Genomic DNA, 20562 nt, shown 5'->3' with positions numbered 1-20562 from the left:
AACGCCCATATGGTGCAAGTTGCACCACCCTTGCTTTAGGCGAACCACGTTATTTTCAGTACTTTTTTAAATTGAAATCGCTAAAATAAGAATAAAAATGCTTCTTTACATTTGAGTTTACATATTTTTACTAGAAAAATTGTATAAAAACTTCGAAAAAAGATTTTGGTTACTTTTGATGTAATTTTAGCAGGCCCCTGGCATGAATGAAATTTATCGTAGCCTTATACTCATTTTCGTGCAAATTAAAACGAGCGTGTAATCAACAAACGCAGCTTTTGTTTGATGTTGTGAGCCACACACGAAATCACATTCACAATGCGTGTTTGTTGGGTTGCTTTATTCAACTAATCGTATGCTCCTCTTACCGTACATTAATATTAAAGCGAGTGTAGCGGACTGTACGACACGGATAACCACCGGATAACCGACGAAAACTCAAGCGAAAATTCGGACGATAAAATTTGGAAAAACGAGGATTTCAATTCATCTTTATTTAACACTTTTATAAGAACGAAACTTGTCCGCGCGGCGGTACGAATATATCTGATTTGCTTTTTCCTCTCTCTTCGGGTGTGCCGTTGCACGTCACGCTCTCCACATTCGATCCATTCCGTTGATCTATTCGATGCATCGCCGAATCGTCTGTGTAGACCAATCGCAGCAGTCGGGGGGTTGTCTTGTTTTGAATTTTCATTCGAGGTGCTGTCACACGGTAGCTCGAACATCTTCCGCCGGAGAAGAAGGGGAGTTGTCCAGAATAGGCAGCGGAGCAAGCTTACTGATGGGCCGTTTCAACACGCCGGTTGCAGTTCGCAGCTCTACCACCCGCACGATGCCATCCTTTCCCGGGAATAGTGTTTCAATTTTTCCCATCTTCCAACATTGTGCAGGTAAGTTGTCCTCCTTTATCAAAACAATCATTCCGGGTTTAACGTTGTCCTTCTTCGTTCTCCATTTGCTTCTTGCTTGTAGTTCCATCAGGTACTCGCCAGACCATCTCTTCCAAAATCCATTCCGGAGATGCTGCACGTATTGCCATCGTGACAATCTGTTAACCGGAATTCCATCGTATGTCGGCTCAGGTATCGCTGTCAGTGGGCGATCTATCATCATGTGTCCAGGAGTCAAGGGTTCAGGATCATTTGGGTTATCCGATGGAGCATACAGCGGCCGGGAATTGAGAACCGCTTCAATCTGGCACAGAAGCGTGCCGAACTCCATCATCGTGAGAAGAGCTGATTGCGATACCTTTTTAAGGATGGTTTTGGCGCTTTTCACGCCAGCCTCCCATAAACCACCCATATGAGGCGCGTTCGGAGGGATTGTTTTCCAACAAATCAGCCTGGGTTGGCAGAATTCAAAAATTTGACGTGCGGTTTGCTGCTGCTTAAACAACTGGTACAGTTCGTGCAACTCCCTCTTTGCGCCGATAAAGTTAGTACCATTGTCGGTCCAAATGATTCCGGGTATGCCGCGACGCGACACAAATCGCTGGAGTGCCGCAACGAAGGCCTCGGTGGAAAGATTTTCTACGGCCTCCAAATGGATTCCCTTGGTAACCATACAAATGAATAAGCAAATATAACCCTTTACAGGAGCCATCTTTCGCCCGCACTGCTTAATCATTATAGGTCCAGCGAAATCAATACCGACCCTCTGGAACGCAAGTGCCTTGTCACATCGACTAGCTGGCAGATCACCCATAAATTGTTCAAGAGTATGCGGTCTCATTCGAAAACATTGGACACATGTACGGGTAACCTTTCGAACTTCAGAGCGGGCATTGGTGATCCAAAATTGTCTACGAAGTGCTGCTAGTACTCCCAAAGGACCGGTATGAAGATTCTCATGGTGAATTGCCCGAATCAACAATTTTACAACAACATTGTGACTCGGCAGTACCAGCTGGTGTTTGACATCGAATGGTAGTTTGGAATTTCCCATGCGACCTCCTACTCTCAGTAGACCATCGTTGTCGAGAAAAGGACTCAGTGGATTCAACTTCTTACTTGACTCACCTGACTGGATCAAGGCTATCTCTTCAGCAAGGTGTCGATTTTGCTGAACCTTCACAATTACCTTCAACGAATCTCTTAGTTCTGCAACCGTCGGGAACAGCTTGAGGGTACGGTCTTCCTTCTGTTTTTGCTTCGAGTTCTTAGCGAATCGCAACACATACGCCAAGACCCGTTGCAATTTCCGGAAGGATTCAAACCGCTTGAAGACAGGTAACTCGTCGAACCGGTCCACTGCATTGACTACAGCTGCACACTTTAGTTCAGGGAGATCTTCATCCGGAATCGGTACCGGATTCATGTTCGCATAGTCTTCACACTTCAAAAACTTCGGTCCAGTCCACCATAGTTCACTTTTTGCCAAGGTGGTAGCCGATTGGCCCCGTGACACAATGTCAGCGGGGTTTTCACTAGTGTTCACGTACTTCCAAGTAAATTGTTCACCAGTTGCATTGATTTCACAAACTCTGTTCTTCACAAAGACCTCCAACAGTTCTGGATTCTTCTTAAGCCAAGCTAAGACCACCTGGCTATCTGACCACAACACGACATTCTCAAACTTCAACTGGACTGCTCCTAGTACCTTCTTCACCAGTCGATGTAATAGCAACGCTCCCAACAACTCCTTTCGTGGGATCGTTGTAACGGCTTTTGGAACAAGCCTTGACTTCGCACATAACAGTCTCACTTCAGCTGGTTGCCCAGGTACAATCGACCGCACGTAGATGCAGGCCCCATATGCATCACGTGATGCATCTGCAAATCCATGGAGTTCACTGTGGACAGCGTTTGACGCTACCACATGACGCGGAACTCGAATTTGATTCACTTCACTTACTGATTCCAAGAACTTTTTCCATTGTTGCTCTAGCTGTCCGCCGATGACGTCATCCCACCCAACATCTTCCTTCCACACATCCTTCATCAGCAACTTGCCAATCAGAATAACAGGTGCCACAATTCCCAAGGGATCAAACATTCTGGAGATGACCGACAGTACTTGTCTCTTTGTTGGGGTTTGAACATCGAACGACGGTGGGGATGCAAGCAACAGATAGTCCATTTTGGGCTCCCACATAAGGCCCAATGTTTTCACTATATCACTTATTCCATCTTCTTCAATGCTCACTAATTCTTCCTTATCTTCTTCAGGTATGGTTTCCAGCAATGATGATTCATTGGACGCCCACTTATGCAAGTGCAGACCTCCACTTTCAAGCAACTCAACCAGCTGCCGCTGAAGTTCCGCTGCTTCACGAATGTCGTTGCTTCCAAAAAGCGCATTGTCAACGTAGAAATCGTTGTCCACGATCTTGGCAGCCTCTGGATACTTTCCTCTTTCGTCGTCCGCCAATTGCTTGAGTGCCCTTGTGGCGAGAAATGGAGCCGATGCGGTGCCATAGGTGACCGTGGTGAGCTCCAGCACCTTCAACGGTCCATGTCGATCCTTCCTCCTAAAGACGCGGTGCAAGGGACTGTGCGACTCATCCAAAAGCGTTTGGCGGTACATTTTTTGAACGTCTGCCGTCAAGGCATAACGTGGTATACGGAAGCGCAGGGCAATGGAGTTCAAGTCATTTTGTGGGATGGAACCTACCTTTTGAACATCGTTGAGTGAATATCCGGATGTGCTGGCTGAGGCATCAAACACTACCCTACATTTTGTAGTAGTATTTGTGGGTCGAAGCACGGCGTGGTGAGGTAAATAACACTTCAACAATCCATCCGCATCCTTTGCCTCATCAATCACTTTGCAATGTCCCAAGGCTTGGTATTCTTCCATGAAGTCAACATACTGTCGTTTTACATCAGTTTGCTGATCAAATTTTCGTTCCAGAATATGAAACCGACGCAAGGCCAACGATCGACAGTCATCAAGCCTATCCACACAGTCTCGAAGGGGAACTTGAACTACATACCTGCCAGAAGAACTCCGCCAATGTGTTGCTTTGAAGTGCGCTTCGCATTCTTCTTCTTCGCTGCTTTTTTCCAAGTCTTCCTGTACTCCTTCAAATTCCCAGAAACGTTGAACGGATTTGCTCAAGTCATCCAAGGTGATGGCGTGTGCGTGCATTATGATACTTGAATCCAACGGCTCGCTGCACATGCCACCCACAACCCAGCCCAGTTGAGTTTCGCGCAACACAGGGAGATCATCTGCTATGGAATACTCTCCTGGTAGCAGCAGCCGCAAAAACCATTGGTTTCCCAGCAGCATATCTATCCTTCTAGGCTTGAAGAAATCAGGATCAGCCAAACGTACTCCTACAGGAATCTCCCAATTCTTCACAGAAACATTCGACGTAGGCAGAACAGACGTAACAGCATCGGTCACCAAGCACTGAACGTTTGCGTGAAACTTGGAATGCTGGGAACGGATCTCGACCACGGTGCTTTTCGAAACGCGACTTCTAGTGTTGTTCACACCAGTCACCGTAATCGATGATGGACTCTGCTGCAAGCCAAGAAGTTCAGCAGTAGAGCGTGTTATTAGATTTGCCTGGAATCCTGAGTCCAATAAAACACGACATGGGTGGGGCTTGTTGTTCTTGTCCATGACATTCACAACCGCTGTAAGAAGCAACACTTGCTGCAATGCTACTTCTTCCTTAGAGCATGTCGCACTCGTCAGCTGGACCTGCTCAGCGCTTCGCTCCGGGACCTGGGACTCTTCCTGCTTGCTGGTGGTGTCCTTGCTTTCGGTGACTATCTTCGCTCGTTCCTCCGCATGAAGAAGGGTATGATGACGCCGTTTACATTTGTTGCACGTTTTCTCAGACGGACAGTCCTTTCCGCGATGCCCTCGTTTCAGGCAGTTGAAGCAGACATTGCGTTCGCGAACCTTAGCCAGTCGTTCTTGGACGTTGAGAGATTTGAAATCAGGACAAGAGAAGTTCAAATGGTTCTTGCCACAGAAATCGCATTTTGCTTCATTTCCAGACGTGATAGCAGCATTGACCTTCTGGGTGGACGACTTGTGTAGTTTCGGCTGAGGTTGCTTGTGGCTGGTAGTCTCGCATCGCTCCATAATAAAGCACTCCTCCTTTAGATACGTTATCATGTTATCGTAGGTCGGTAGCTCGCCGTGCTTTATGGTTGACTCCCATCTTCGGCGAGTGTCCTTGTCCAATGCTGCAGTTAGTAGATGCACCAAGAACAAATCCGATACTCCCAAAAAGTCTTGATTGAGAAACTTCAAACTTTCCACATGCCTTGTGCAATCGTCCACTAGGTTACGCAGCTCGGTATGGCATTCCTTGGTCATCCTTTTCAAGGATAGGAGGCTATCGATATGTTTCCCGATAGTGTGGCGCTTGTTTTCGTATCTTTCTTCTAGAATTACCCAAGCATGGGCATAGTTCCCATCGTTGATGGTTTTCGCATCTATCAAACCAGCCGCAGATCCCACTAATGCTTTGTCTAAATGGTAAAGCTTTACTGCGGGAGGATCCGGTGATTTGTCAACCAAATCTTTGAACATGGCCTTAAATTTAGGCCAGTTCTCATATTGGCCATCGAAAGTTGGGACTGGCATCCGAAGAGGCTGGTGCACTACCACCGGAGGTTGTTGATAGGCACCCACATTCTGCTGGTTTGGGATCGCATCATTATTCCGCAGAAGGTCTTGCTGCTGTTCCTCAAGTATCAATGACACTTGGTCGTAAAGCTCCTCAAACTCAGCGTAGTTCATGTCTTGGGCATTCTGTTGTTCCTCAGTGAGCTGCTCAAGGATCTTCACATGGAGTTCGTTGTACTCTGTGTACGCACTTTCGACTTTACGTTGGTGGACTTTGATCTGGGCCTCTGTCAGCACTGGCGGTTCTTCATCTTCGGGATTCAGGATGTTGAGGACTTTGGTGACCTTACCTTTTGCAAGGCCTCGGCGATGGACAAGCGTCTTAACCTTCTCCATTTCCTGTAGTTGCAGCCTATGCTTCTTCTTTTCCTTCTTGACCTTGGGGGTGGATGTTTCCGGATTCAGCTGCCCAAGTGCAGCATTTCCAGAACTGCTTGCAGGATTTGCCGAAGTATCTTTAGTATTCGGCATCTAAACACTTAAACTGGATGAACGCAACCAAGTTTGCAATCATTTCACCAATTAAGCACTTAATTTTCCGTGACCACTCTTCTTTTCTTCTTATTACACTAATGGCCACGGTTCCACATTGATTTTAACCAACAACTTCAAGATGGCGTCTTCACTACCAGGACCTCGCTTATTCCAAAATGGCTTCGAGCGTGGCTCCGAGCCACACGCTCTTCTCTTCGCACATTTGCAACGCAATTTTCTCGTTTCGCGATTTATCCGACGGAACTCAAGCTTCACTTTATTATTCGGCTCGGTTGGACCAATTTTATGTAGCGGACTGTACGACACGGATAACCACCGGATAACCGACGAAAACTCAAGCGAAAATTCGGACGATAAAATTTGGAAAAACGAGGATTTCAATTCATCTTTATTTAACACTTTTATAAGAACGAAACTTGTCCGCGCGGCGGTACGAATATATCTGATTTGGTTTTTCCTTTCTCTTTCGGTTGTGCCGTTGCACGTCACGCTCTCCACATTCGATCCATTCCGTTGATCTATTCGATGCATCGCCGAATCGTCTGTGTAGACCAATCGCAGCAGTCGGGGGGTTGTCTTGTTTTGAATTTTCATTCGAGGTGCTGTCACACGGTAGCTCGAACAGCGAGTTTGAAGTGTTTTGTGCTCATAAGCGGTGGAAAAAATGATTCCAAAAACTGATCAACATACCAAAATAAACGTTAAACAAAAAATTGTTTATGTTTTCGCATTTGACAGTGGGCGCTATTTATTAGCGCCCAGGACATCCTGTCTACCATGATTCCAATGCATTGATATAGGCCGTGTCAGGGGCCTGAATTTTAGCCTGTCAAATGTTTGCACTATGTTACATCATTTAAAAGATTTTTTTCCTCGCTATCCCCACAAACTATTTTGCACACTCCCATCATTTGTGTACCAAGCGGAAAAAGTATCGAATTTGACCCTTCCAGCTTTCTTGCAAGGGTCCAAACTTCTGAGGCATGTATGGGGTAAAATGCCCACCCCTAGTTATTTACATTAAAATAGCCATTTAGATCCAAATTCTGGCACAAATTATGTTGAACACAAGTTGGAACCAAGCAACAGCACATTTTTACTATAAATAAGTTCACTAATCACACAGCCATGCGTCATTTTGTAGTAATTATTGATAAAACAGCTCACTATGACGTTTACATGGAATTGACCCATAATTACAGGTGATCCATAATTATGTAATGACTGTATACCATTTACGAACAATAACAGTTGACAATAAACCAGGCGGGCAAGTATATGTACACAATTTGGCATCCTGGCGTTAGCTATGGCTAGTGGCGCGTTTTACCCCGCATTAAAACAAAAATTCTGAAAATCAAACTTTTTTCAGATTTGAATTTTTTAGTAGTAAAGCATAAAACCGGTACATGGTTTCTTCCATTTGGAAGAGAACATGTTGGTGCTTCATGTTAGTTTAAAAAAAATATGTATCATAAAGTTTGTTTGTTTGTTTGTTTATTAGTATTATAAAGTGTTTCGTGGTTAAAATTGGACTCTTCCTTAACGTGGGCGTCTTACCCCCAGTTCCCCTATCTGAGTATTGGGTGAATTGAATTCCATAAACGACCCTGAAGATCCCCATCCCACTGAGTCAGCAAGTTTCAATGCCATGTGCCCCTTTCTGAGCTGTGGAAACGAAGAACCTCATGCTTTTATTCCCATGATATTCACAAAGTGAACCACAGTTGAGTGATGAACATCATTGCCTGTGAATGCTAAGGTCGTAGATTCGATGCTGGATGTTGGCATTAAAAAAAAAAAAGGGTCGACAAAACTTGTCTGATATTGTTTTGATCTTGTAATATCTTAACGAGCTATTATTAAGCAATCCACTATACTAAATTTTGCTATTATTTTACCCCTTATGTCAATAAAACTAATATCAGTTTTTGTTCTTCAGTAATTCCATCTGTAATAGCTGAATATGCTATTCATTAGATTTTTCCACTTACTCACGAAGCAGGCGGGTGCGAATAAACTCATACACTATTTGCTTTCGGAATCGTTAGTAAGTCTTGTGTTGGCTTTTCACTCGCGAATTGCTTCATGATGAGAGCAATTCCATCACTGGATCCATCAATCCTTGATGAAATTCTTAGAGGAATCGCTTATAGAATTCTTATGGAAAACTCTGAAGGAACTTCTGGAAATCTATGAAAAAAATCCTAAAGAGGGAATCGCGCTACTTGGGCGGTGGCTTCTATATTCGTCTGTATTCCACTATAATTCAGTCAAATTTGAACCAATTGACACAACTTTTGGAATGTGGTGAGATAGGTATAGTATCTACCCGTATACAACATTTAAAGACAATTTGTTCAAAATTGACTGAGTTATAGTGGAAAACAGACGAATATAGAAGCCACCGCCCAAGTGGCGCGATACCCGATGTCCCTTAAAAATTCTCGAATCCCTGCCGAAAATCCTGAAAAAAAAAACAAAATGAACTTCCTGGATGAATACCATGGGCCCATATAGCCGAGGCGGTAAACGCACGGGTATTCAGCATGACCATGCTGAGGGTGACGGGTTCGATTCCCGGTCGGTCCAGGATCTTTTCGTAAAGGAAATTGCCTTGACTTCCTTGGGCATAGAGTATCTTCGTGCCTGCCACACGATATACACATACATGCAAAATGGTCATTGGCAGAGGAAGCTCTCAGTTAAAAACTGTGGAAGTGCTCATTGAACACTAAGCTGAGAAGCAGGCTTTGTCCCAGTGAGGACGTTACGCCAAGAAGAGGAGAGGAGGACCATGGAATCCGTGGAGAAATTAAAGAAAATAATCCTGTAAACATTTCTAAAGGATCTTCTACACTAATCTTTGAATGAACTCCAGAAGTAATAGCTGACGGACATTTTAGAGGAATAACCTTGGGAATAACTGTAGAAATTTCTGAATGAACCCCTCTCAGTCAACCAGTGATCGTATAAGATGTTGAATAGGATATTAAAGTGGAGGCGATATGCGTACATTTTACATGCGCCTAAATGGAGGCATGCACGCATATGGCCTCCACTTTATCATCTTATTCAACATCTTATACGATTACTGCTTGTCTGGGCTGAATACATTCCCGGAGGAATTGCTCTAGAATTCCTCGAACAATCCCTAAAAACTAAAGATTTTTCTGTGGGGATTTCTGAACGAACTCCTGGAGAACTCTCTGACGCAGCTATGGAAAGAATCCCTGGAAGAACTGGTTAATAAACATCTGAGAACTCCGAAAGAACTAGCTTAAGGAAACTTAGAAGATATTCCTTTAAAATTTCCTTAATAATCATGGAGGAAACATTGAAGAAATTTCTGGAGAAATCCTGAGGGAGTTCCTGGAGAAATCTCTGAAGGAGTTTTAGGAAAAATCCCTTAAAGAATTCTTGGAGGAATCTTTCGTGTAATTCTTAGAGAAACTCTTCGGCAATTTCAGGTGAAATCGCTAATGAAATTCCCAGAGGAATCACCGAATCATCTCTGAGAGAGTTCCTGGAGAAATCACAGAAGAAGTTCCTGAAGACTTTTTCGTCAAAAAAAGAACTTATTTTACCTTGTTCCTATTCAAAATAGCTTAATAACTTTCCAACCAAGGCTCCACAAAATTGTTAAAACAAAAAAATTACGGGAAGTCCTATTGGCAATCGATTGTTTGGAAGCAATGATTTCAGCTATATGAGAAATACATTGCAAAATCCTAAAAAATAAGGCGAAACTAACTTTTTTTTAAACAAATAAAAATCTAAACTCATCTCTAGACATCCATGAACTAGATGTAAGAAGTTTGAGATCATTGCGACGCTTAGAAGTTCCTGGTATGAAATTACAGTGTAGTACCCAAATGATCAATTTCACCCCGCTGATCAATTTGACCCCGGTTTACGGTAACTTAGAGTAACCTCAATGACATTACTGACTGAGCAGAAAAAAAAACGCCTTTCTTTAGGTAATGCGTTTGTCCCTGTTGTTTCCTGCCGTGAACTCCCCTCCATGCCAATTCACAGACTCTTTCGTGCCAGTTCAAGTTCGCGGACGGTCGCGCAGTTTTTTTTTTCTTTTTCAACTAAGCTTTGCAGTAGGTATGATGAATCATCCATCCCGCGTTCGCATCTAGGTATACCGGTTGTTTACAGAGCGCGGAGGCTTTCGTCAAACTCTTCACAGATTTAACAGACAAGATTAATCTTGCGGTTGTTGACGGAGGAATAAGATGGTATCTCACAACAACCAGCGCTTAAGAACAACAACAACGTTCAGGAAGAACATCTTTATCAATTTGAAAGCAGTGGAACTGCGCAATGGACAGCTATACAGATTAAAGTTCGAGTATCAAATTTGTGAAATATCAAGTTTTCATTGGTTGTGCATGCCGATTAATGGCTACTGGAGACTTTTTGTTAGGAGATTCAGAACATCATTTTTAAGAATTTTCAAACAAGTGACTCTGTGTTTGCACTATTTAACCTTCTTCGTGCATTAGCTTGCGCTCACCTCGCTGACTTAGTGCACGTTTAGGGGTCATAATGACCCCAATGCACGACTAGGGTTAATTGAAACTACGTCAAAAGGGTTCTTACCTTCCTATGTGAGGACGTTTCGATGTATTTGGCTCCAATCTTTCGGGCAAAGTCCCACGCAGCCGACACCGGAACGGGTTTCTCTCCTTGTATCTGAAATTGATTTCATAGGTCATTTTAGAATAAGACTGACCATCAATTCGTGCCCCGCTTTCGTCACTCACCTGTAGCTTAAGTGCCGTGCTCCGGTCGTTCCGCAGATCGGATTGGGTTCCCACCAGGACTACAGCGCCACGCAGTTTCGACACCTCCGGGGCCCACTTGGACGCTAGCGAGCGGAACGATTCCGGCTGCACGACGGAGAAACACAGCAGGAACACATCGGTACCGGGGTAGCACAGCTGCCGCAGCGGGTCGAGAGCGTCCTGGCCGGCGGTGTCGCACAGGGTCACACAGATGGGCCGGCCATCCACGCTGACGTCCACTGGAAGAGAGAAAGCGTGTAGAAAATGTTATGAATTAATTTTTAATCGAAAATTGGAAAAAAATGCTGATTTATCAAATATGTTTAAACTAAAAATTTAATAAATATTCAAAGTTTTAGCGAACTCTTCCACTAGTCCTAAGTAAACATCACCACAGTAAGGATCCAATTATGGAACTTGTCGATCTCATCTAAAATTCATGCTTTCACAGCCCCCGATATGCTAATCAGTTAACACCAAACATACAGCAAATTTTAAATCTCAATCACCCAAAATCCCATATCTAAACATCGTCATTTTACTGCTGCCTTCGAACATATATCCCCACACTACGGCGGCATATTCCCATAAGGTCAACGCAGAGCGTCAACAATTTGCATATTCATTGACACCCAGGGCTTATCTCATAAACAGGGGGGAAAAAGCTTTTTAGCTCCATTGAAATCTCAATCCCTCGGTAATACACCTATCCCAACGGAGACAAGGTCGGAAATCAGAAACAGTTTAATCTCCTAACGACCCATCTCCTTCCATCTCCGTCCGTCCTGCTGTGACCGGACTGTGTAGATATCGATCCAACGGCTATGGTCCGACCCTCGCCCTCAGGCCGCACCTAGAACCGCAGAAAAACCATAACATCTCAGTTTTGTGATAATTACTCCCCGGTCGTTAACAATCTGTGTGTGCGCAGGGGGAACCATCCATTGATTGGAGAGCTTCTCGTCTCCCGCCGCAGTGCCTCGACCCAATAATGGGTCGATCGGAATGGAACTTGGCGGAGAATATGTTTATCGAATCGGTACTTCATTAAAGCCATCATCCATATGCATGAGTAGGATTATCCCCTCCAGCTAGCCAGCCAGCCGGCCAGTAGGACGACACAGAGGACTATGCTTTGCTCGAATAGGCTACGCTGCTGGAGACCCCTCTCATTGATGGCGATAGCTTCGGTTGTTGAGTATATTATTTCCATAAACGACTTTAGAGCTGGCGTCCGGCAACAACAACAACAACAACAACAATCGATGACACCGGTTGACCCTCTTGGGAGCGGGGTATATGAGCCATCGCTTCGGCATCATCATGATCATCGGTCCCGTATGATTTTCTAAGCCCGATTGAAAAAAAATGCTTACTTTCAATTCATAGAATTATAAAATAAAAAAGTGGTTACATATTAGTTGTTCGAATAGCAGTTTTGATTGTTTTCATAAAATTGGTTTTGTGGAAATTGGAGCCAAGATCCCTTACCTAACCGTCATACGATGGTTTGATGATTTTCAAAGATATTCAAGAGACTTTCTAATCGGGACTCTCAATCGGAAAGCAAACATTCACCCAGCAGGAGATTCAGCTTAACACAGGGGAAGACTCGAGGCAAGCTGATGGCTTGGAAAATGTCCGTATAATTAAGATATAAACTCGAAATCGCTTGCTTGGTGATGGTAATGGCACTTGTGTGGTCATTTGACAGCCCTGGCAGACGATGGTGTTATTTCGAATCAAGTTAAAGGTCATTTTACGATCCATCGGGCATTTGAAACCACGCCTACGGCGGTGCATGGGCAGCGAAGCATCGGACTTCATTGAAGTCTCTTAAATAATGCCAAAAGAAGCGAAAGAAAAATTGATTTGGATCTCTGGAAAGTAGGTTGGATATGGATGTAGTCAAAGTCAATAAGCGTATTTGCAAAACAATTTCTGATTTTTATATTGTGAACAACATTTGAAAGCCATTTAAAATTCACTGAAGGTTCTAAAAGTTCTGAAGGTTTTCTCGAAAAAAAAAATCAAAGCTTCACGATAAAACCTTTTTAAATTTCTCTGTCTTCCTAGTATTTCCATAACGGTTACATAATTTCAGAATTATTTTTAAAATCCCCCTGGGATAATGTAAAAATTCCTGTTAAAATTTCTCAGGTTTCACTGTATATCTCAAAATCAGAATGGTTTGGGTTATTTAAGACAACTGCAATTTCTTGGGTTTGTGCTCACGTAAGAACTTTAACTACACCCACGGGACACGATACGAGAACGGACACAACACGTATTGTTCTTACAAACGATTTAAAGGGTTTTTAATTTACCTTTTAAACCGACCGGTTTCGGGCTCGATGCAGCCCATCGACGGGACGATGTCCGACTAATTACGTAGAGTCGCTCACACATATTCGTACTCTACACAGTACACGTCGAGATGAGATAAAATGTTACTGTATTTTCAGCTTCGTCAAATGGCGCATCATCTTCATTCATCAGCGGAGAGTCGGCAGTAGCGATGAACATTGATTCCCAAGCATTCAAATGTGATGTTTTTCTTACATTTTTCAATAGTTTGGCCTGCTCCCAATCCACTGTGTGTTCTTCAGTCAAAGCATGTACAGCTACACTCGATTCGAAACCCTTGATTTGCTTAATTCACGGCACGCAACTATAAAGTTCACTGTGGAGAGAGAACAGACGGAAAACTGCCATTCCTGGACCTAATGATTACTAGGAAAGAGGATAACAGATTAAAGTTTGCAATCTACCGTAAACCCACCACGGTGCTCCATTTACCGTTATTATAAAATAAAATATACCATCAAAACCTGAAACGCCATTCTTTTTATTTATCTATTCTACACCTCTGGACAAATTTTTAAAATCATCGTTGGGCGAAATTTTGAGTTACGCCCTTTTAAAGGGCCTAACCTCTAAAAAATCGAGTTTTCTATAGAATAACACCACATTTCATAACAGAATCATGAATTAAATGCATCAATAACAGAAATTATCATGAATAACATTGAAATTTGGTAGTATGCATCCATATGAATATCGGTGGAGTGCATTTTGTATCAAAATTTATCATTACGTCAATATACGGTAGAAGTTCTTAGGGCCTATAGAAAGCAAACATTACATTGGTGTAATAAATTCAATTAAAAGTATATTGTATTGTGATTCCATATGTCAGAAGATGTTCATATTACTCTCCGTCAAGGCGATAGTATTTACATGCTCAGGACCAACATTTCAAAAGGACGTAACTGATCTTCAACCCAATATCTTCTCCCATAGCAGACCGAATCTCATCTTTCCCAGGACACCAACAACCACTATCGGAAAGAATTGCATTTCTTCCGTCCAGTAGTAATTGTACATTGCATCGGAGAGATAAAGGTTTGGTTTCGGCAAGCAGTTTCGCCATTTCGAAATGTTAGCACCGATATATTAAGAGCGTACACTCTCTATACAATAAATCTGGCTTAAAACAATAGTCAAAATTTGTCAAAAATAGAAATTCAAAATATCGAAAGGCCAAAAGACAAAAAGTCGGAACAGGCAAAAATAATTAAACATGATATTCTGGGTGAAAATTCTTTTTTCTTTTAAAATATGTAGGTAAGACCTTTAATCCCTGCTAATTTAGCTTTTCTACGACCTATTGTCTTTCATTGTTTATTTCATTCCTGGAGCAACATTTGAAAAGGGCCCAACAGGTGTTGTGCCTTTTTTCGAAATCGCTACGAGAGTCTAACAGCAAATGAACACCGTTATCCGAAAGATCGATGTTTGCTCTATCTGAAAACTGTCTTAGTTTGTGTGAATAAGTTGATGAAGGCTCAGGATCGACGTGTGAAGTCATTGTTTACCAATGCTTGTATGCCCTTTTCATATGTTGCTCCAGATTTGTACGATTTATCATTTCAGCTTCAGCATTTCAGAAGGGCGTAACTGGTTCATGATACGGCTCTTCTTCTATGGATGTAGATTTCATGTCACCCCTCTAATGTAAGCCATCGAAAGAGGAGCATTCTTTTTGTCTAGAAGTGCCACGCCACAGCTTTGAAAGAAGGTGTTGTTTTGGAAAGTAGTTACGCGCTCTTGAAATGCTGAGGCTGAGAAAACAAAACGTAAAAATGCAAAAAAAAAATCAAGGACAATATTGCGCGTTTCGCCGTAGATTATTGCACAAAAATGTTCAAAATCGCTAATAGATCGTCGCCAGTACATCATATCGTGTTCGTGTCTTCTACAATAAATGCGGAATGATTGACCACGCAGAAGACAACGGAACGATCAAATGTGACCGCGCATATCTATTTACATTTTTGCATAACTTTGCACGATAATTTTTCTTGTAATGTATATTAGGTCGAAAAAAATAAAATTAGTAGGAACAAAAGGTTCTACCTACATAATTAAAAAAAAAAGAAATAATTTTCATGCATCATTTCATGTGTGATTATTTTAAGCCTGATTCGACTTTTTGTCTTTTGGCCTTTCAATGTTTTAGTATTCTATACTTTAACTTAAGCCGTTTGGCACACAGACATATTTATTTTGTTTAATTTATGGTTGCCCATATTTGACTATTGTTTTTAAAAGCAGATTTTCTGTATAGAGAGTGTACGCTCTTCATATATATATAACATTTCAAAATGGCGAAACTGCTGGCCGAAACCAAACCTTTTTCTCTCCGTTGCAATCTACAACCACTACTGGACGGAGGAAAAGCAATTCTTTCCGATAGTGGTTGTTGGTGTCCTGGGAAAGATGAGATACGGTCTTCAGATATGGGAAAAGATATTATTTTAAAGATCAGTCACGTCCTTTTGAAATGCTGGTGCTGAGCATGTAAATACTATTGCCTTGACGGAGAGTAATATGAACATCTTCTGACATATGGAACCACAATACAACATACTTTTAATTGAATTTATTACACCAATGTAATGTTTGCTTTCTATAGGCCTTAAGAACTTCTACCGTATATTGACGTAATGATAAATTTTGATACAAAATGCACTCCACCGATATTCATATGGATGCATACTACCAAATTTCAATGTTGTTCATGATAATTTCTGTTATTGATGCCTTTAATTCATGATTCTGTTATGAAATGTGGTGTTATTCTATAGAAAACTCGATTTTTTAGAGGTTAGGCCCTTTAAAAGGGCGTAACTCAAAATTTCGCCCAACGATGATTTTAAAAATTTGTCCAGAGGTGTAGAATAGATAAATAAAGAGAATGGCGTTTCAGGTTTTGATGGTATATTTTATTTTATAATAACGGTAAATGGAGCACCGTGCCACGTCCACCGATCGCTATATAACGTCGGATTTTTATCACTTTGGAGCGCAAAAACAAGCCGCGTTCCACTCCATGGCCCATCGTCTTCTCAGCATACCAATGGAAAAAGAGGACTTCCTGGAAGAAAGAAGTAGAATCCACAGGGCGGCAGAGGATACGATAAAGAATTTGTGGACAAAATTCTCCGGAAACACGAACGGAAGAAGCATAGAAGGAATGCAACAACATTACAACCCGAGAAAGAAGAAGTCCGGAGGGTCAGCCTGCCTTTCTACCCCAAATTGTCCAATTCGGTTCAGAACACTCTGAAGCATCATGGACTTCACGTTGTGTACAAAAGCCAAAATACGCTAAAGGATTTGTTGTGCAATCTTAAGGATAAGATTCCGGCTGAGGAAAAATCAGGAATCTACCAAATTCCCTGTAAAGATTGCGCAGCCGTGTACATCGGACAAACTCGCCGCAAATTGAAAGTTCGCCTGCGTGAACATAAAAATGCGGTGGAGAACGCTAGACCGAACGAATCGAGTGTAGCTGTACATGCTTTGACTGAAGAACACACAGTGGATTGGGAGCAGGCCAAACTATTGAAAAATGTAAGAAAAACATCACATTTGAATGCTTGGGAATCAATGTTCATCGCTACTGCCGACTCTCCGCTGATGAATGACGATGATGCGCCAATATTATCACCACTCTTCCATTTGACGAAGCTGAAAATACAGTAACATTTTATCTCATCTCGACGTGTACTGTGTAAAGTACGAATATGTGTGAGCGACTCTACGTAATTAGTCGGACATCGTCCCGTCGATGGGCTGCATCGAGCCCGAAACCGGTCGGCTTAAAAGGTAAATTAAAAACCCTTTAAATCGTTTGTAAGAACAATACGTGTTGTGTCCGTTCTCGTATCGTGTCCCGTGGGTGTATTTAAGACAACTCTAAGAAATAAGATATAGTAAAATGATTTGACCTTCTACGATAACTCAAACGCGTAAGTTTGAAGTTTGGCCGATACTTTGTTACGAGTATAGATCTGCAGGCCTTTAACATAAAATATTTCAGATATAGCTGATGCACTATAAGTTTGTCCCTAATGTGAGACTTTTATAAATTCAAACCGTATATTTCATTTTCCGAATTTTGGTGGTCTTACCCATACGAACCATATTACCCAACATTTTAAGTGATCTCAGATATCCAGGATTTACTGGAATTATGAGTAGTTTTATATGTACCTACTTCTAATGATAGGTCATAATAAATGTAAACCAAATATCGCAGCTTCAGAATGGGTTGTATGATCTAGAACTGCTCTAAGATACTTGATATATAGTTGAACTGATCATATATGTCTACTAAAATACACTACACTATGCTTTGAATGTGCACGAGGCTTTGTTACGAGTATAGATTTGAAGGTCTTAACCACACAATGTTATAGGCGACCTCAGATATCCCTGATGGTCTGAAAATTTATCTTCCACGGCTTATGGGTAAATTTTGATATTTGTGTACTTTTGTGGATAGACCAACTCAAATTCAAGCCATATATCTCAACTTCAGAATAGTTTGGATGACCTAGGAAGCATTTATGCTGTATATCCTAGTACTTAAGTATCATATAATTCAACTGAAAGGTACTCCATGCTTTGTTACGAGTGTAGATATAAAGCCCTTAACTCCAGAATGATTTGGATGGCCCAAAGGCTCGTCAGTGATGTAGAGTTACTTTCTTATATTTTGAAGCACATGCATTGATCTAAAGAAATCAATTCTGACATGCTTCAGTTTATTATCCTATTACACCCAAAACTCAAGGGTATTTTGTGTTGCATTTAGACCGATGCAAATTTTGAAATTTTTGCTCCCCTATGCTTAATCGATGTCAAATTAGGTTCTGATTATTCTAACAAAATTTGAGCTCATTCGGATCAAATTTGATTGAGCACACGCCATTTAAAGATTGTATGAGAATTACTATGGGAGAGTCAAACTTTTATTTGCACAAGTTGAAACTTTTTCCCATGTTGCGTTTAAAATGAAACCAATGTGGTTTCGTATAGCTGACATTGCAATCTTTCACATTGCCGAAAACACCACACACGTGAACCATACAGAAAATTTGCTATTCATAAAAATGTAACTTTAAATCTTTTTAAATGATGTTTCTCTTTGCTTTATGGGAACACTGCCCGCAGAAATTTCTGCCTAGTAGGCCGATGGAAAAAAAATGCAGGGCAGATGTCAATACGAAAATGTGATGGCATGCAGTACCAGCGTGGACAGCGATGCTCATTGTTGGCCAGGTGGTGAATTAGGCCAGGAACAAAATACAGGAATTATCAAACTACATATTTACCTATTTGCGGGTTCGACAACCCGAAACTTTTAAACCCATTGGGGCCATAAACTATGTAGACTCTTAGGGGAGAGGGTGGTCTGGCCAAAGTCTACCGTCCAAACAAATTTTGTATTAGCAGAAATCTACGAGGAGGTGGGAGGGGTCTGAGTTGACTAAAAATAGGTCTTAGTTTATGAGCAGCGCCTCGTCAAGAATTGTATTTATGGTCGGTCATCATGTCATGCAGTACAACCACTTAGACTTTTGCTGAAATTATGAAAAACCTCTCCATTACCGCCTGTGCTCGAAGTTTAATCCATAGGTCACTTTCACAACAGATAGACTATCCGAAGTCCATGCAAATCATAAAAGCATATGCCCAAAAGTCTGTGAGGGGAAGCTATAATGATTTATCTTGAGTAATTACAGTAAAAGAGATGTTCATTAGTAAGAACATATTGAAAAACACATTCATCATTCATAGGTTTCACCGTTTCACTGCTACTGTTGATTGTTGCAATCTCGTTCTGTCACTTTGAATTGCAAAATTTTGCGTTGTCCTACTAGGCAAAATTTTCCTCACACAGTGTTCCCATGAAACAAAAAGAAACATCATTCCAAAAGATTGAAAGTTTTATTTTGTAGAATATCATTTTTTCTGTAGGTTTTACGTGTTAGGTGTTTTCGGCAATGTGAAAGCTGATAATGTAAGCTATTTGAATACACATCGGTTTCATTTCTAAGGCACAAGGGAAAAAAGTTTCAACTTGTGTAAATGAAAGTTTGAGTTTTCCATAGGGGAGCGAAAATTTCAAAATTGCATCGGTCTAATTTTTTTATTTTTATTTTTTTTCTAGAAAGAAACTTACAGGTCTAATAGAACATAGTCAGGTCATGACTGCTAACACTTCATGTACCAAATATATATTGAATAAGATGTAATAAATAAGATTTCCATAATCTACAAATTAAAAAAAAACAGATTGTCTTAGGAAAAAGTGAAAAATACCGCGTGTTTGGGGCAGTTGCGAAGGGGATCGCGATCGGGTGGCATTGTTCGAAGGAAAAAAAACGAAAAGTGACAAATTAAAAAAAAGCTATTTGTATTCAGCAGACTAACTTCAAAACCTGTGGATGTTTCAGATAACCTGGAGATCTATTTAACAGCTGTAAAATTATTTCTGTCTCACAACCATAACCCAAACAAAGCGTTGCATACAATTGAAATATATAGAATGAAAATTGATAAAACATTTTTGATTTTAAAAATCCATCCACTGTGCCATAAGGTATGAGTAAAAGTTGCCAAGGTCCTTTAAGGGTTATTTTTGCTCGGGGTCCCACCAGAATTTAACTTACAATTCACTCACAATACTGCTTTAACTTTCTTAGCATTCCATTTAGAATGATATAAGGATCATTCAGGGTTCTCATCAAGATTTGCTTACTGTACTCATCTGAATCTATTGCCGGAATTCTCAAAAGATTCTCTACAAAATCCCTCCCCAAATTCTCGCCAGAATCTTGTGTGTTATAACGCAAACTCAGACGTAGCGGACTTTCTCTAGGAATTCATATGAGTGTTTATTCAGGGCTAGTGTAACGATAGTGTGGACCTCCTCGAAAAACTGCTGAAGAAAAGCTAAGAGGAACTTTAGAATGAATTTCTGGAGAAGCTCCTGTGAGAGTTTTGGAGGATCTTTTTGAGGAATAATTTGAGGAAATCTTGAGACGCTGAAACGATTGGAGAAATCCCTGAATTCTTACAGGTACCTCCACAGGAATTTTTGGTTTAAATCCCATGCGAACTTCCACAGAAATTTTTAGAGGTGCTGCCGGAGAAACTCATGGTGAAGCTCCCGAACGAATGCTGTGAGGAATTCCCGATGCGGTTCTTGAAAAACTCTCTGGCGGGGTAACAGGTCTAGGAGTACAGGCAGAGAACGAAAGATTTCCAGCCTCTAACTTCCAAGAGATTAAAGAGGAGGTTAACCGGTTGAAAAACAACA

General features: G+C 41.4%; 2 protein-coding genes across 7 annotated transcripts in view; both read right to left on the bottom strand.

Moving 5' to 3' along the window:
- Window positions 1–708: 708 nt before the first annotated feature.
- LOC134291296 (uncharacterized) lies at window positions 709–6066 on the bottom strand. Its single transcript, XM_062858845.1, has one exon. The coding sequence runs from the start codon at window positions 6064–6066 to the stop codon at window positions 709–711; it is 5358 nt and encodes a 1785-aa protein (XP_062714829.1).
- Window positions 6067–10638: 4572 nt separating this feature from the next.
- LOC109399828 (uncharacterized) overlaps window positions 10639–20562 on the bottom strand; it is a 241286-nt gene continuing 231362 nt past the window's right edge. For all 6 annotated transcript variants that reach the window (XM_062846436.1, XM_062846433.1, XM_062846434.1 and 3 more), the window contains exons 5-6: window positions 10866–11125; window positions 10639–10794 (exon numbers count right to left, since the gene is read on the bottom strand). In XM_062846436.1, the coding sequence (XP_062702420.1) occupies window positions 10681–10794; window positions 10866–11125 (374 nt within the window). In that variant the 3' untranslated portion in view covers window positions 10639–10680. The remainder of the gene's footprint in view (window positions 10795–10865; window positions 11126–20562) is intronic.

This window comes from Aedes albopictus, chromosome 1, assembly GCF_035046485.1.
Source record: "Aedes albopictus strain Foshan chromosome 1, AalbF5, whole genome shotgun sequence".
NCBI lineage: Eukaryota > Metazoa > Arthropoda > Insecta > Diptera > Culicidae > Aedes > Aedes albopictus.
The sequence above is the reverse complement of the archived record's forward strand: the minus strand, read 5'-3'. Positions and strand labels throughout refer to the sequence as shown.

Coding starts and splice junctions, on each gene's coding strand:
- LOC134291296 (XM_062858845.1), bottom strand. CDS start 6,066: ATGCCGAATACTAAAGATACTTCGGCAAATCCTGCAAGCAGTTCTGGA.